Source organism: Danaus plexippus, chromosome 7 (assembly GCF_018135715.1).
Source record: "Danaus plexippus chromosome 7, MEX_DaPlex, whole genome shotgun sequence".
Taxonomy (NCBI): Eukaryota; Metazoa; Arthropoda; class Insecta; order Lepidoptera; family Nymphalidae; genus Danaus; species Danaus plexippus.
This window is the reverse complement of record NC_083541.1, coordinates 1,032,003-1,047,418: the sequence shown is the minus strand read 5'-3', so window position 1 is coordinate 1,047,418 and position 15,416 is coordinate 1,032,003. Positions and strand designations below refer to the sequence as shown.

The 15,416-nt window shown below is 28.6% G+C and overlaps 1 protein-coding gene across 1 annotated transcript in view; it reads left to right on the top strand.

Annotated features, from left to right (window-relative positions):
* The window catches only part of LOC116770721 (breast cancer metastasis-suppressor 1-like protein), a 66,601-nt gene extending 62,367 nt beyond the window's left edge, over window positions 1-4,234 (top strand). The window contains exon 4 of the mRNA XM_032662318.2: window positions 3,154-4,234. Within this exon, the coding sequence (XP_032518209.1) occupies window positions 3,154-3,387 (234 nt within the window). The 3' untranslated portion in view covers window positions 3,388-4,234. The remainder of the gene's footprint in view (window positions 1-3,153) is intronic.
* The last annotated feature ends 11,182 nt before the right edge of the window (window positions 4,235-15,416 follow it).

Here is a 15,416-nt window from a genome sequence, read left to right as displayed (position 1 = left end):
CGTCACATAAATCTAGTAAGTCTTTTGGCTGTGTACTTTATAATAATTTTCTATACCATTGAACTCGGTCGGTATAAAGAATACCCTTACTAAGAGTACTGGATCTCGTTACCTACAGTTTGACGTAAATTTATATGTACATATCATTTTTATATTAATATTTTTTACGAGGCTGTTCTTATGAGCACTTAAATTAAAACAATTACATTTTTAATTGTTAAGAAATTAATGAAAATTAATGATTTTTTTATTAAAACAACCTTATACTGTTGTGTTATATAACAGGTATATATAACGTTTCTGAACCTTCAAAACTATGTCACCAGCCATAAACTAATGACCTCACCATCATTCGACAAGGCATACTTCAACGGTATAAGGGTTTGTACACTTGGGACAGAGAAAATGAACGTAGTTAAAAAATATACAAATATTGTATTAGAGAAATATCGACAAAAATGATCTTAATCTCATATATTTTTTGTATCTTATTTTACTTATTTCTTCTGAGATGTTTATTGAATTCAAAGTTATCTTTTAGCCAATCTATCTATGTTATCTCAGGCTTGGTAGCGAACATGGGAAAACCAAGTTTAATTAGTTTAAGAGGAAATCGATAATCAGCGCACAGACGACTCGACGTTTACGAAAGATTTAAATAAGAAACCTTTTGGTTAGTCTGGCACAGTTGAGGTTCCAGAAGATAATTTACATCTACCTACTTTGACATGTACTGACTCCAAATATACCCGCGTTCTTATTTGGTATTATTTCTTATAAATATATCAATCGTAATCGTCATTTTATATTAAAATTAAAGGTATTTTAATTGTTATTTGTCCAGATTTTGTTATTTATAATTCATTATATGTAAAATAAAATAACTATCAAGTATAAAACTAGACTGAATCATAAATAATATATAAAAATAATCTCGATCGATCAAGTAACAAAGACAGTCGGACAACAAAAGATACTGCGACTGTTGACAAGATGGCCGACCTCGTGGCGTACATTTCCCGGAAGCATGCGCAGGCGCAGCGAATTAACGCACACGTGGCTATATATTATCATATATATTCGTTGGTTACCGTGACCATAAGGGTCCTTACCATGATGTTAATATTATAAAGGTTACATGACAGTATGTATTTATACACAGCTACAAGTCTTGATAGTTATAGACAAAGAAACTCACGCACTGCAGTGAGTCATCGCTCTCAGTGAGCTTTTACCGACGTCTTTGTACTGAACTCGACTGGGACTAACACGTCTCATGTTTCTCAGTATTCGCAACAAATAACATGAACTACTTTTTGTTGAAGTCGGTATGCTGTTACGTACCGCGCTTTTAACACGACTTAGATTTGTTTTATTCTATGTTCATATTGAAGTTTTATGTGATGATCTTTTAAACTCAATCTCTTTATTGTTAGTATGGAAACTTACTTACTGTTTTAATTGTTTCCTCCCCTGATTATTGTTTAAAATATCTTCTTTATAATATATAACCTGAGTTTTATATAATTGTTATATTTATAGTGTATATAATAAATATATAAAACGTTACTATGAACTATAATATGCACAAAAATGTTACTTTATTCTCAAACTTATACATTATTAAAGGAACTCCTATTTTTTTTTTTTGATATTATGAATAACCTTATTACATATATATTTATACATATATCTTAAACAGAGTTCTTCTTTTAATTTAATGACTACGTAACTCCTTAGTCATGTCCTGGACTTATCTAAACTTTTCGGGATAGCAGATTTATTAATTTCATGACTATATATAACGAAAGTTACAAAGTTAGATGTTAACAGTTAACTAGGTAAACGAAACCGCGGCATAACTTTAGTTTATAACATCGCAGGTTTAAACGATGAGCGGTGAAGCTCGGTTTGGTCCCCTAAATGAGTCTATTGTGTGATTTTTCTACCTGAGACAGATCTTGAGGGGTCCGAGTATGAATAATATCAATACAAGTTACAAACTGTACGTTTGTTTGCAAGTTGGATTATATATAGATATCTATGTTTGCATGTGAGTTTAGTTCTGTTTGAATCTTTATCTTTTAAAGTATACATTTTTATTAGAAATTTACTATTGCGCGCCCGCGGTTCCGTTGGTTTGAATTTCACATTGTGAGAAACAGTTCGCACGTACTTTACAGTTTTATACATCTCTATATAGATTTTTTATTCAATCCAGCTATAACCTGTAAACAGACAGACGTTTTGTAAATTCGTATATTTAATATTTGTATAAATCAATGTCTAACATTCAATAACCTACCCACGTCTCTAAACATGCACAGAATTGATTCAATTGTAATGGTTCATGCACAAAAATACAATTTAACTTAATATTATTTAATATAATAGGTTTTTTAAAGTCATAACATCAATCTTTGAACAAAGACTTACAAAAGACATCTCTAATTACTATAATGAATTAGTTTGAGCAGGTAATATGTCCTTTAACACTTAGAATATATATATATATATATATTAAAAATATTTACCCCCAACATAAAGCTCAGTTATTATGAAATAGTTTTAGAGTCAATTAAAATGGAACTATACAAACAATAAATGTAAAAAATCGATGCTCGTGACACACGTGACAATATACTTATACATTAATTATGAAACCAGGAAAAATATAATTCACAGCATATATATTTATTGTGAAATCTTATTGATCAGACCGAGAGGCAACTTACATCAACCGTGATCACGGCCAGGCGAGATGAAGGTCTGTCAGTTAGTCTTGTTATTTTTTAAAGGAATTTTACAAACATTTTCTTAATTTTCTCGCGATGGTCTAGAATCTAGATGAAAACAGAATACGCAGATTTTATCATGAGGTCGGGCAGTGTCACTGTGCTCACTGACGCGTAATGGAGCCCAGGTGTGAGATAATTGTCATTCATCTTCAGTATTTTAATAAGAATGTTTTATTTCTGAATTAATACTAGCATATGCATGTATTCTCACGCGACGACTTATGATAAATGTAATAACAGGAGTCACTCGTATTAAAAAATAGCTTACCTTATATATGACTACAACATACATCCCGGATGTAATCTACGTCACCGATTGACTCAAATCTTTTAACCATATTTTGTTTCTACACAGAGCGAGAAATGGCTGGCGTACGAGAATCTTAAAGAGGAGATATTAGAGAAGATTCGTAAAATAGAAGAAGAGAGGCACGCAGTGGACCTGTGGTCGTGCGGGGCTGATTGGGGCAGGAAGAGACGGAGACGGCAGGTAGCAGTGTCACCGCCATACGTGGTGTATATGTTACCCGACGCCGACATCATGGAAGACTGGCGGCTGGTTAGGAAACTCTTAGAAAGAAACGATTGACGTTCCCACGATGATAACGTGTCACACTTCCACGACAACAAATCTAAATAACAACACGTTTTTCAGATTTCATTCGCCTCTTCTACATATATATTTGACATTTTACACGATTTCTTGATCGTTTCCTTCCCCGTGACGACGCGAGACTAAATGAGATCGACCTTCAAAAGTCCCTGTAGAATTTTAAACAGCAAGACGTTATGACATGAAATTGGTTAAACGTATTTTATTTATACGATACAGCTGATTGAGGAGGTGGACTAATCACCAGATACATTCCCGGTAACATAAACTGGGATAAATTGTCACTCAAATACAATTCACACTTAAAACTAAGACCCTGTTAACGTACGAGTGTCTTAGGATTCAGAGCTGTTAATTGAATATTAAGTTAAAAATCCTAATACAAGGGGACCTCTTAATTGTATAGTTTTCTTTCGTGTATAAAATTATGAGAATATCTTTTCTTTTTGTGCGGTCTTTCGAAAGAAATAAAGAGTATTTTTTTTTTGTAAACATATTTATTTTCGCATGTCTTAACAAGTGTTTTAATCGCTTTATCAAACGATCTTAGTTTTTTCAATATTTCATTGCTTTAACTTAAATAATAAAACTCTTTTGTATAAAATCGTCGTCCTTCATCGAGTTTAATGTAAGTATATTATAGTGTATTTATTACGAGCTGTACATACAGGTTTTAAAGTGATTCAAAAGTTAATTTTAACTTCGAAGGTTCAAGTAAAGACGTCTTCTAAGTTTTTACTTCATTAACATTTTCCATTAATTGGAACGATTAAGTCCAAATTTCTTTTAGTTTTAATTGAATTCAATAAATGTTTATATTACAGAGGAGTTTTATTTATTTATACGAATAATTAACTCTTTATATTTACCTCAATGTTTTAAAACCTCGTACGTCGATGGCTGTTTTATAAGTAGCTTTGCTCTTTGGAGATGTGAGTGTATGGAAATTGGGAAATAGAGAAAAATTATAGTATTGGAAAAGCTCACTCAATGAAATAAAGAACAGTTATATGTGTGTGTGTTTGTGTGTGTGTGTGTGTTTGTGTATGTGGAGTAACGATATGTCTAGTAACATTTTTAATAATAACCTTGTTTCATGAACACAATAAGTATCTATTTATATTCGACTTAATTGGAAAAAATAATTAAAGAACCTTTTTATATCGTCATAAAACTTTATTTTTAACATACAACCGTTTTTGAGCTAGGACTTGAACTCAAATTCATAAACAAAATATGCAATGAAAAATACTCCGAAAGAACGTCTCGTTGCTGAACCAACTGCTCTATCATAATTTATAGTTTCCATAAAAATTAACTCTTTAATATCGGGTTCATAATAAAATTTCAAACGGATGATTTAAAGCACACAATAACCGCCAACTCTCCCTCAGCTACTCCACAGTGAGTTTTAAACACTAATTTATTGTTATGGCTTTAATTACAAGAAGGAAAAAGGCCATCAGTGAAATTAATTCAGCAGACGCGTCTTAATGGCTCCGAGTAACGGAATGTTATGGTATCGGAAATTATTACTCACATAGTTTACAATTACGTTATTACAAAATAACTGAACACTTCCGACATTTTATTCCATATTTTTATATCTATAGTTATGTATAAACAAAATTATATTAATCAAAAGTATATTAATAGTGTAGATTTATATATATTTCTAGGTTTAATTTAACTTTTAATATACACCTCGTCTTCGTGATCACGGTTGCTGCAAAGTAACCGAATATCGGGAGTATATAGTTTTTAAAATAATAAAAAACTTGTAGTAATCAGAAAAATATTAGTTTCATTTAAATGAATACTCGAGAAAGTCTTAGATCTCATTATACTTCAACAATTCTCAATAGTTCTGACATTTTGTGATAAAAATTCACTTTATACATGAAACGTATCAGACGAGGCTATGAACATATCTTTTAAGATTAAAAGATTGTTTGATTTTACGAGTCCACAGCGAAAATAAAGTGACATACAGACTATGGTCACAGGTGAAAATAAAGGTCTTTAAATACAAAAGTTGTTTATTTATTTATAATTTAATATTTAGTGTAACTTGTAAAATAACAGAATTATTATTATTATTACTTTATATATTGTATGTATACTGTACTTAAATTTTTTTATATTCATAGATTTTGAACCTAAGAGTCGTCACTAAATATTCAGATCAACTTAGAATTTTGTATCAAACAAATACGTGTAAGTTAAACTATTACGATCTATAATAAAAAATATAAGTGGACAGTGGAGCTTGGACAGTGGAGGTGAGCGTTTAACGCGCGTTAGATAGGGGCCCTTAAACCTACACCTGGGTCGCAAGTCCCAGGCACTGTTGAAGCTCCTCTCCCTGCAACGCGATGGACCCGGCACCCGCACGCTGAATCCATTGAATGCTGAGAGGTTTCGTCACAAACAAAGATTTGAAGTTTTTTTAATACATCCATTTTTTATTTAAATCAAATTTAAATATTTAGCTAAATGATGAAGATTATTATTAATTTAAAATAATTGTCGCAGTAAACTGCGCTTCCTCGCGATTTGAGCGTTACTTACAAGGCCTTCCTAATCTTAAAAATCCATCTCACAATTTAGTTTCTTAGGAGACAAGAAAATTTATAAAACTCGATTTAAATTTAATTTATTCTCGTGTTACTCTTAACGATTGAAATAAAATGAGAAGCTATAATCAATTTGAGTTATAGTTTTTCAAGTCATCACCACAACTGATGCCGGAGTCAACATAAAATATAACCTTCGCCAATCACCTATAATGATGGCTTTATGCAAACATGAAGCAACAGTTTGAAGGCTTTAATTAACAATTAAATGTATCAAATAGAAATACTATTCCAGTCCACTGATTGCCTGGTATTTAAGAACGGACCGGTCTTTAATATTAATATAATGTTATGGGAAATTTTATAGGTTTTTCATTCAAACCAATTTAGAAATAAAAAAACTAAAATATCCTATAAAATAAATCTACAGAATATGTATTAAAGTTTCATATAATCAACATATTACGTCGTAATATTCATTATTTAATTAAATTCACATACCGTCAGTACCTACATGTCACCGTGACAGTTTTAACAACAACGGCATAGTTGACACAAATGGAATATTTCACATAGCGTCAATTTATGAAATTAATTAATAAGATTATTAAATTTACTTTCTCGATAATATTTTATACATAAAATAAATATACATATTCACAGAATAATTCAAATATTCCTCATGAGTACATCATGTTTATTCGTAGATATATACGCTCTTTAAATAATAGCTTTATTTTGAAAATAAACGCATTATCACAGCTTCGAAGAACATAAGTCACAACTTTGAAATTTATTATGTGTGAGGTAAATTTATACTTAGGTCACCGCGTGATAAAATATTACTCTAAGACTTACTCAGAATTCAGAAGTTAAAAATTATTGATTAACTAAGTTTTGTAAATTCAACACGTGACAAATTAAAGTTGAATAAGGTTAAATATTTACAAAGTTTAATTTAATAAAAAAAAAATTAACATCTAGAATTTTATTTTATTAAAGTATTTTTACCTTTTATGAATGTCGTAAAGTACTTTGTCCTTGGTTTATCGGTCCAAAGTATCTTTAGCCAGCACTTTAGTTGTTTACACGGTATTAGTTAATGTAACAGTGAATTAAATAACACTTCTTTTGGAAATTTAACATGAGTATTAGTAAAAAAATATTTATCTAATATAGATAATAAAATTAAAACGGTTATTGACTTAAAGCGTCTAGGTATTGCCATAATGACAACTCTAGGGATAAAGATTTTCGATTCTCTTCCCGTGATCACGACTGCTGTAAAGTAATCTAAACGTTAGGAAAATGTAAAATAATAAAAAATATATATATTAATACTAACTAAGATATAAGACATTATTATAACGGTATTAAAACCGAAAAAAATATAAGAAAATTGAAAAATTACTGCAAAAGAAATTCAAGGACTCGCGCTGGTCTCCGGGGAAATAAACTCGTGGTCCTAATTATATATAGTATAGAGAGAGTTCCCAACGGAGATAACTACATGAAAATAAGTAGACAGGCTTATATATTATTATTGTGTATTGATAATATTTAATATATTTTTATCTCATTTTTATTTAACTTCAGATATTTCCCCACGTTTTTAACGAACAATAGATACTTTAAAATTTTCTGAATATCTTTAATATTTTTTATATAAATATAAATGTGTTTTTTTTTATGTTCACATCATAGGTTTTGATATAACTAGTACAATATTATCAAGATTATTTAACATTAATTTTCAATATTTTCTCTTTACTTCACTTGCGCACGTCAATGTTATATCTGCCATGTAAACTGCTATGAAGATTTAGTCACTAAAACTTTTTTTCTTGCGATTTGTTCAAAAAATACATAACTAAATAATGTCATTCCAAATAAGGAAGTGTAATTCTGTCAGAAATAATCCTTCTTCGGAATCATTCCGGATGTGAGTCGTGTTAATTCGTAATAATCTGAATTCCCTTCCCGCCGTAATTTCCACACCAGCAAGGTTAAAAGCAAGATTTTTATTTTACGTAATCTCTCATAAAGTTTAAAAAACTGTTTACTAGTTAATTTTATAAATATATTTTTATACAAGTTCGAATTGCTTCTTCAAACATTGCTGTTAACAATTAGTATAATTTCTAGTTATTATAGAAAATACGATTTCTTAAACGTTCCGCGTATTGAATAGAGTAATTCGCTGATGATAGTCTAAGTCTAGACTCTCACGGTGAAAGTTTCCGTGGTGTAATGGTCTTTGGCCGGTTACGGTTTACAATAGTTACAATACTTTTTTCAATTTTATTTTTAAGTTTTATAATAGAAAGAAGGGTTATTAATTCACAATTTATATAAGATTTTATACATTAGTTGCATAGTTCGTTATTCATACTAATATTCATTTACTTTGGTTCGGAAAGTCTCAAAATATTAACTTAACAAAATATTTAAATAATAAAAGAAAATCAAAATATCTTTCATCACAAAAAAACAGTTAACGTCGCTGTTATCTCAAAAAAAATCTATTCAACTGTATAGAGTTCAATATATTTCGTAGTAAGCGAAATCCTTTTTTTTGTTTATTAATTTTCTCGTCAAATCACCAATTACTCTGTTAAATTAGTTTAAACAACATTCAGCGGTTTTCAAAGTGCTTTATAATTATAAATAAATAGTTTTGGCGCTAAGCCAGCCTGACGCCAGTGGGTTGGCGCAGCTTTAGATTTATACTTACAACACATAAACATCATATTGCTTAAATGAAAAAAAAACGTTGTTAAATTAATTATTATTTGAGCCCTTATATAAACGGTCTTCTCATATTACATACGACTAAGGTTTTTTATGTTTTATCTATGTATAATTTTCTTACGATAAAAAATTCATTGAAATTTTTTTCTAAAATATCCATTATGATTAATCCGCTTCAACTTCAATTTATTTACTTAAAAATAAGCAGTTAAAGTTACTGTTAAAATTTAAATATTATATAGATTTATCAATAAATATTTTATTTATATAAGCCGTAGTGAACATAAAGAAACCGACTTTATTAAGGTTTATATTTCAAAAACATATTATAAAACGATGACTTAATATTAACCGATTATTAGTTTAACGAAGATTGTGAACTATCTAGTTATAATGATAAAAATAAGTATTAGATATTGGGAGATAAGATTCTTAAACTATCCTCGCTGATAATCAATAGTTCATAAAACATAAAGGTGACATATATATTTTGTTTGCTTTATTGTTTAAACTGAATTCAAACTTTTAATTGATAAATTTCCAAATACTTTGTACAAAATAATAAATTACTTTGAAAATATTATTTTTATTACGTTAATTATGAAATTGTTGAAACGAAAAAATGTTTCGATGTACTTTTTGATAGTTTTCTAAACGCTTAGAAACGCACCTAAATTGTTTTATACGGATAACAAAAAAATTTAAATTTCCTGTGAAAAAATACACTTACATGAATTAGAAATAATTAATATTTATCGCAAATTTATATATATTAAATATCTCTGAAACTTATAAGAGAAAACAATGAATTTATCAACGGAAACGGATTTTAAATTGAATTTACGTACAAACTAATAAACGCTGGGTGACCTTCATACACCGGTGAGCGACCCACACAGGAAAATTTCGTTTTACAACTGTTTGTTATATTTTCTGCCATAGGGATTCTTATTAAACTCAACGTACAATACACTATGAAAATTATATACTTTACATACATATAAAACATAACAAAAAAATAAGATATAAAACCGCAGTATTGCTTAAAAAATAATAATCAAAAAAGCTCTCATATTATGTATGAACATTTTATTTTTCATCTCATTTATATTAATACTTTTCATTTCAATTCAATTGTTTCCGTGTGTTCATTGTTCGCAAAGAAAATAATTGAATAAGTTATGACGCAACGTGAACTATTGACTTTACTAATTACAATACACCGACAGTTTGATACAGATATTGTTTTATACATAACTGTGAAAAGAAGATACGATTTATAATATTAGAATACTTTAACGGTAAGGAAACATACGATTGAATAAGTCACATCATTCATTCACTCATTCGTTTCTGTCATTGGCACTAATTAATTATCTACAAATATTAAATCGACTTAGACTTAACCAGATTCTGGTGAAAATTAACTTTACGTGCAAATTAGAAAACTTTGTCCACATTCTATATACGAAGGATGATTAAAAAAAAATTTAACTGTAATTATAAGTTACGATATAGAACAATCTACGAAAATTTTACCGTTTGTTTGACTCAGCGTGCTCCATACAAACACTCACTGACATATTGATTTTAATTCACAAATACTTTTAGTGAAAGACGAAAATATGAGCTTTGTTTTTTTTTATATAAAAGTTATATAACTCAAGCCGAAATAACCCTTAAATAAAATAACAATGTAATGAACGTCAGAAACATTGTAGAAATGTCATTTTTGTTATTAATGATTTGTAACAGATTTTTGTTTTAAGTAAATCCTAAAACATTATCTTTCCAGGAACACTCTTTCATACGAAAATTGCTTATAGAGTCCAGTTTTGTTTTATTTTAAAACAATCCAGTTCATATTTTTTTTCTTGTATCGTGTGTCATAACTTATAATTTTCGTACATACGGCATACAAATTGATATCCAGTCTTTTATATATGATTATTTAAAGCCTACAAAGAATAATTTTTATAATAAATAACCTCTTAATTGAATTCTAAGACTTTCATCTCGTCCCGTGACCACGGTTGCTGTAAAAGAACCGAAACGCCCTGATCATTCAGATATAAAATAATAAAATAAGGCGTAGTATCCGAAAAACTTAGCTTCACTCTAAATTACATTTATATTCCCCTGTTACAAAAATATCAAATGTTTAAGCCGTAAGTGAATTGCCCTATTGAAATATAAGCTTCGTCAGAAAGGATCCTTACTCCATCATGAATCACACGTCACCATACGTCTTGTGTAAGAAAAATATATAAATACGAAAACAGTTTTATTTTTTATTGTCACAACAACCGATATCACTTGTTTTATCCAAATTAGATTAGAAAATAATTTGTAAAATATGGTGAGCAACTTATTATTACGTAGCGAAATCTACTCATTGATTGGGTTCCGTGCCTACATTGTAAAACGGGACCCTATTACTAAGACCCGCTATTGGTCCATCTATATCCTTATTCTGGGTTCGTTTCCCGTTTCTCATTGAACGACCTACATTAATAATATCATATATGAGATTTATGAATCAAAATCTGTTAAGGCTGCGTATAAAGTGTGACGTATATACTTAGAACACGCATATACCTACAGAGGTCGTATCTCAACAACCGTGTATTAAGTTGAAATTATCACAGATAATGTATTTTTCTTGCCTCTGTAATAACAAACACTAAAAAAACATTTTTTTCTTTCAGTTTTTACAGTTCGGAACCCATCGATCGCAACTCCGAATGACACCTGGCCCGTTTCTTTGTAATCGTCTCTAATATGACAACAATAAAAGCTGGCTTTCTTCATATAAAATTAATGACAGATTTAAAAAATATTTTTTTACATTCCAAAATGAATTTAAACTAATGTAAAATTATATATCCGAAAAATATGTCCCTCTTAATCTTTGTCTAGACTTTGTCTTGTCTTCTTCTATGTTGTCTTGTCTAGTCTATTCTATCCAATATTCTCAAAGATCTAACCGCACACTACACAGTATTTAAGTTTAACTATTGACATATATCGCATACAAACGTCGTTACACTTACCTATTATAAAAAGACATAACTTTTTACATTGGACTATCGTAAAGTGGACAATATTACAAAGAGTATTTCTTAAAACGTATTTTATTTTACGATTTCGTCGTCACGTGGGAAGATGATACCAGCCTAATACAAACCGAAGTATTAAGTTCGAGACGATTTACTTCTTACAGAAGATAAACTTAACCAAAAAATATTTTTAAAAACAAACCAAACTAATTATAACGCTTTAGAATCATATAAAAAATATCCTAATTTTTATTAAATTTCAACCTATACTCGTATGTCACTGTATTTAAACGTATATTGTACGCAGGGCAGACCCTAGTCTAATGTTTGGCAATCGAAAACAAAAGAAAAAAGAGCTTTTAAGGTACAAAAAATAAAGATGTTTTATTTTATCCCAACCTCTCAGATTAGCAAATAGAAGAGAGTATTTTTCTATAAAAACTTAATGTTTAACAGTTAATTTGAATAATACGTGAACAATAAATATGCTAAAATTGTTTTGGAAGTACTCATAACATCTTGTTTAACTAAAAGCCAAAATAAAGCGGGGCATTAAATTATAACTTGAATTATTAGTCCGAATAGTTTATTTATAAATGGAGAGTACAGTATTTGTAAATCTCATAACTGAATTGATTGCAAAAATAATTAAATTTTGTAAGTCTTTTAATTTTACTCACTTCACAATCGCCTACCTACTATTATTTAATTTATTATCTTTTATATTCGCTTTACGTTATTTGTAATTGTGTGTGTGTTTTATTATTATTATATTTTCAATGTCTAATTTTATTCATTAACAAGAAAATAGCGACGACTATTCTCGTTTTTTGATATAATAACAAAAGTTTCTTACCTATAACAAAAAGTACATCAAACACGTAACGCTCATAAAAGACGTAACATTGTTTCTTAGAACTTTTATAACTTTATATTAAACGAATATCTCAATAAGTTTTTCGAGTAAGGACAAAGTTTCTAAGCAAATGTCGCCCATAGATTCATAGTCTTCAATAGTTCTGACTCGATATCTTTACAACGACAGATCATGTGTTTTTTACGTAAACATTACTTTATTTACTTTAGTAAAGTGCAAATAAAATTATACCTCAATTGAATAGAAAAATATAAATCGTCGTGATTTTTCTTTATAATAAAAAATAAACAATTGAATGTTCGTTAAGCCTTACTTAACTAAATTTGTATTAACTAGTTTACAGTCGTTGGAAGTATACCTAAGCACGTTGTATATATAAATAAGAATTGTATATATCTCATTGCCTAAGCTAGCTTTGAGAATGTATAAAATATAAATTTATACATAATTATATACAGACTTATAAATTACTGTCACATATAAGACTATATTATATATCTTTCTCTGTTTTTTTTCATCATATTTACAATATTTTCAATATAGTAACAACGAGACAAAATAATACAGACAAATAATATATACACATATATAAATAAGTATATACATGTATATAATTTGCTTGTTTATATAATTTTTTGATAGCTATTTACATACTGAAGCTACTTACTTTATGTTTGTTTTTCTATACTAGTTTATTCAATAAAATCGGTCAAGCAACAAATTAATCAGCTGAAGCATTTTTGATAAAATTTGTATCATTTTAAACGTAAGTTTCCGGATATTAAGATTTTCATTAGTATTACCCTACTTTTAGTCCGCCAGATATGAGATTGTAAGACTTAAGAGAAGGTGAGGTGGAAAGTTCGAGATCCGTGCCAAGAACATTGTTGGAATGGATCTATCCAAACTGAAATTGGATAACTTTGGAATATATGAATAATATATTGTTTTGGATAACGAGATACTTTTATGGCTGAGATTTGGGACTCCATGAAACAATATTAAGATAACAATTAACAAAGGTAACATAACTTTAGGCACACATTTTGTATTACATTAATTTGTTAAGACACATTTTATTTGGTTATACTACACAATAACATTATTATTTTTTATTTAATAGGCTACTATTTTCATCACTTGGCTTATATTCAGACGATCTTAAGTGAATTACACAGATAACACTGTAATATTAATAAAGATATGTTGAAATTATTAATTTATGAACCATGTATGACTTTTTGGTAATAACTACACATGAAGAACATTTCTTTTATAATATAATTATATGCTGCATTTAATATATTCATCATATGTAGGGATAAAAGTGTGGATGTTTGTTAAGTTGTTACGCGATAGCTATCAAACAAATAGTGTTGTAATTATACATAAAGCTTGTGAATTAAGAATATTATATGCTATATTTAGCGATAAAATCTTAGTCCAAAGCTAAGACCTGTAAGCGTATATATGATAATGTTTGTTTGTTTATACTGACAGATCAGCTTATAGAATTTGCATTAACATTACACAGGATTACATTCCTGTTTCCGAGTAAATTAATCATGACTTCAGTTTATCAATGTTGCCTTAAACTAAAAAATCATTATAATCATTATCTTAAATCACAAACAAAAATATGTTACCAAAGATAAACAACATTACGTACTTTTTGTATATAATATAATTATAAAGAAATACACGAAACAAATAAATATTTTTATTTCGCAATGTCACTTATTATTCAAATACAGAAAAAAATATTCAATGAAAAGATTAACGAATGCTTGAGACGAGAAAAAATGAAGAACTATGGGTATTTGTATTATTTTGTTTATCATAATATAATTACCAACACGGAAACTCTTTAATTCTATAAAATTAAGAAATTACTTAAATATACATTGCCACAGACTATGCGATAATAATATCATGTATTTCTCTTCAATAATTGTCTAATCTTTTTCATTTCTCTTTATTTTAATTTGAATTCTTTAAATAATAATAAGAAAAATTTTTTATCGTAATTAATAAAATTTAATTCACCAGGTCGTGCATAGAGTATTATTTTTTAATAATTCTTGTATTTTTCAAGAAACCGTTTTCAATATAGAGCCTCGCCGTAAAATGGACGACATAAAACGAAACCTAATTTTGCTTGACCTTCCTTGTGATACAGAAAATTATATTAATATCACATTCATGCTACAGTAACAAAGTTTTGCAATAAACTATTAAAAAACTACGTTAAATTAAGCTGCCGTCAAGATACTTTGGTATTTAAGCATTTTTTCCTAAACGAAACATATTTTATCGTTTAGAAATTCATATCTTTTGAAAATATTGTCTAATGTAAATATAATTAATGCAAAGGATCAAACGATTACCTTTAAAAGTATTTTGAAAAGTAATTACTTAGAAACATCGGTAACTATCCTCATTAAACAGGAATATTTAAGTAATGACCAATTCATTAAACCGTATTAGATATACTTGGAATTGATTCTAATTACGCCCTGTATTATTTAACCATTAAACAGAATAATGCTCTGAAAGCTATTGGCCTTGAAAACATATTTACATAGGCACATAAATTATAAACATTTATAGCATTACGTAACGCAACAGAATATCGTTTCCTGCTTGTCGCCAATATCACAACTTTACTAACTTTAATACTATTTATATGAAAGTAACGCATTTAACAAAAATAACCTCACAAATTGACATATATTAATTATT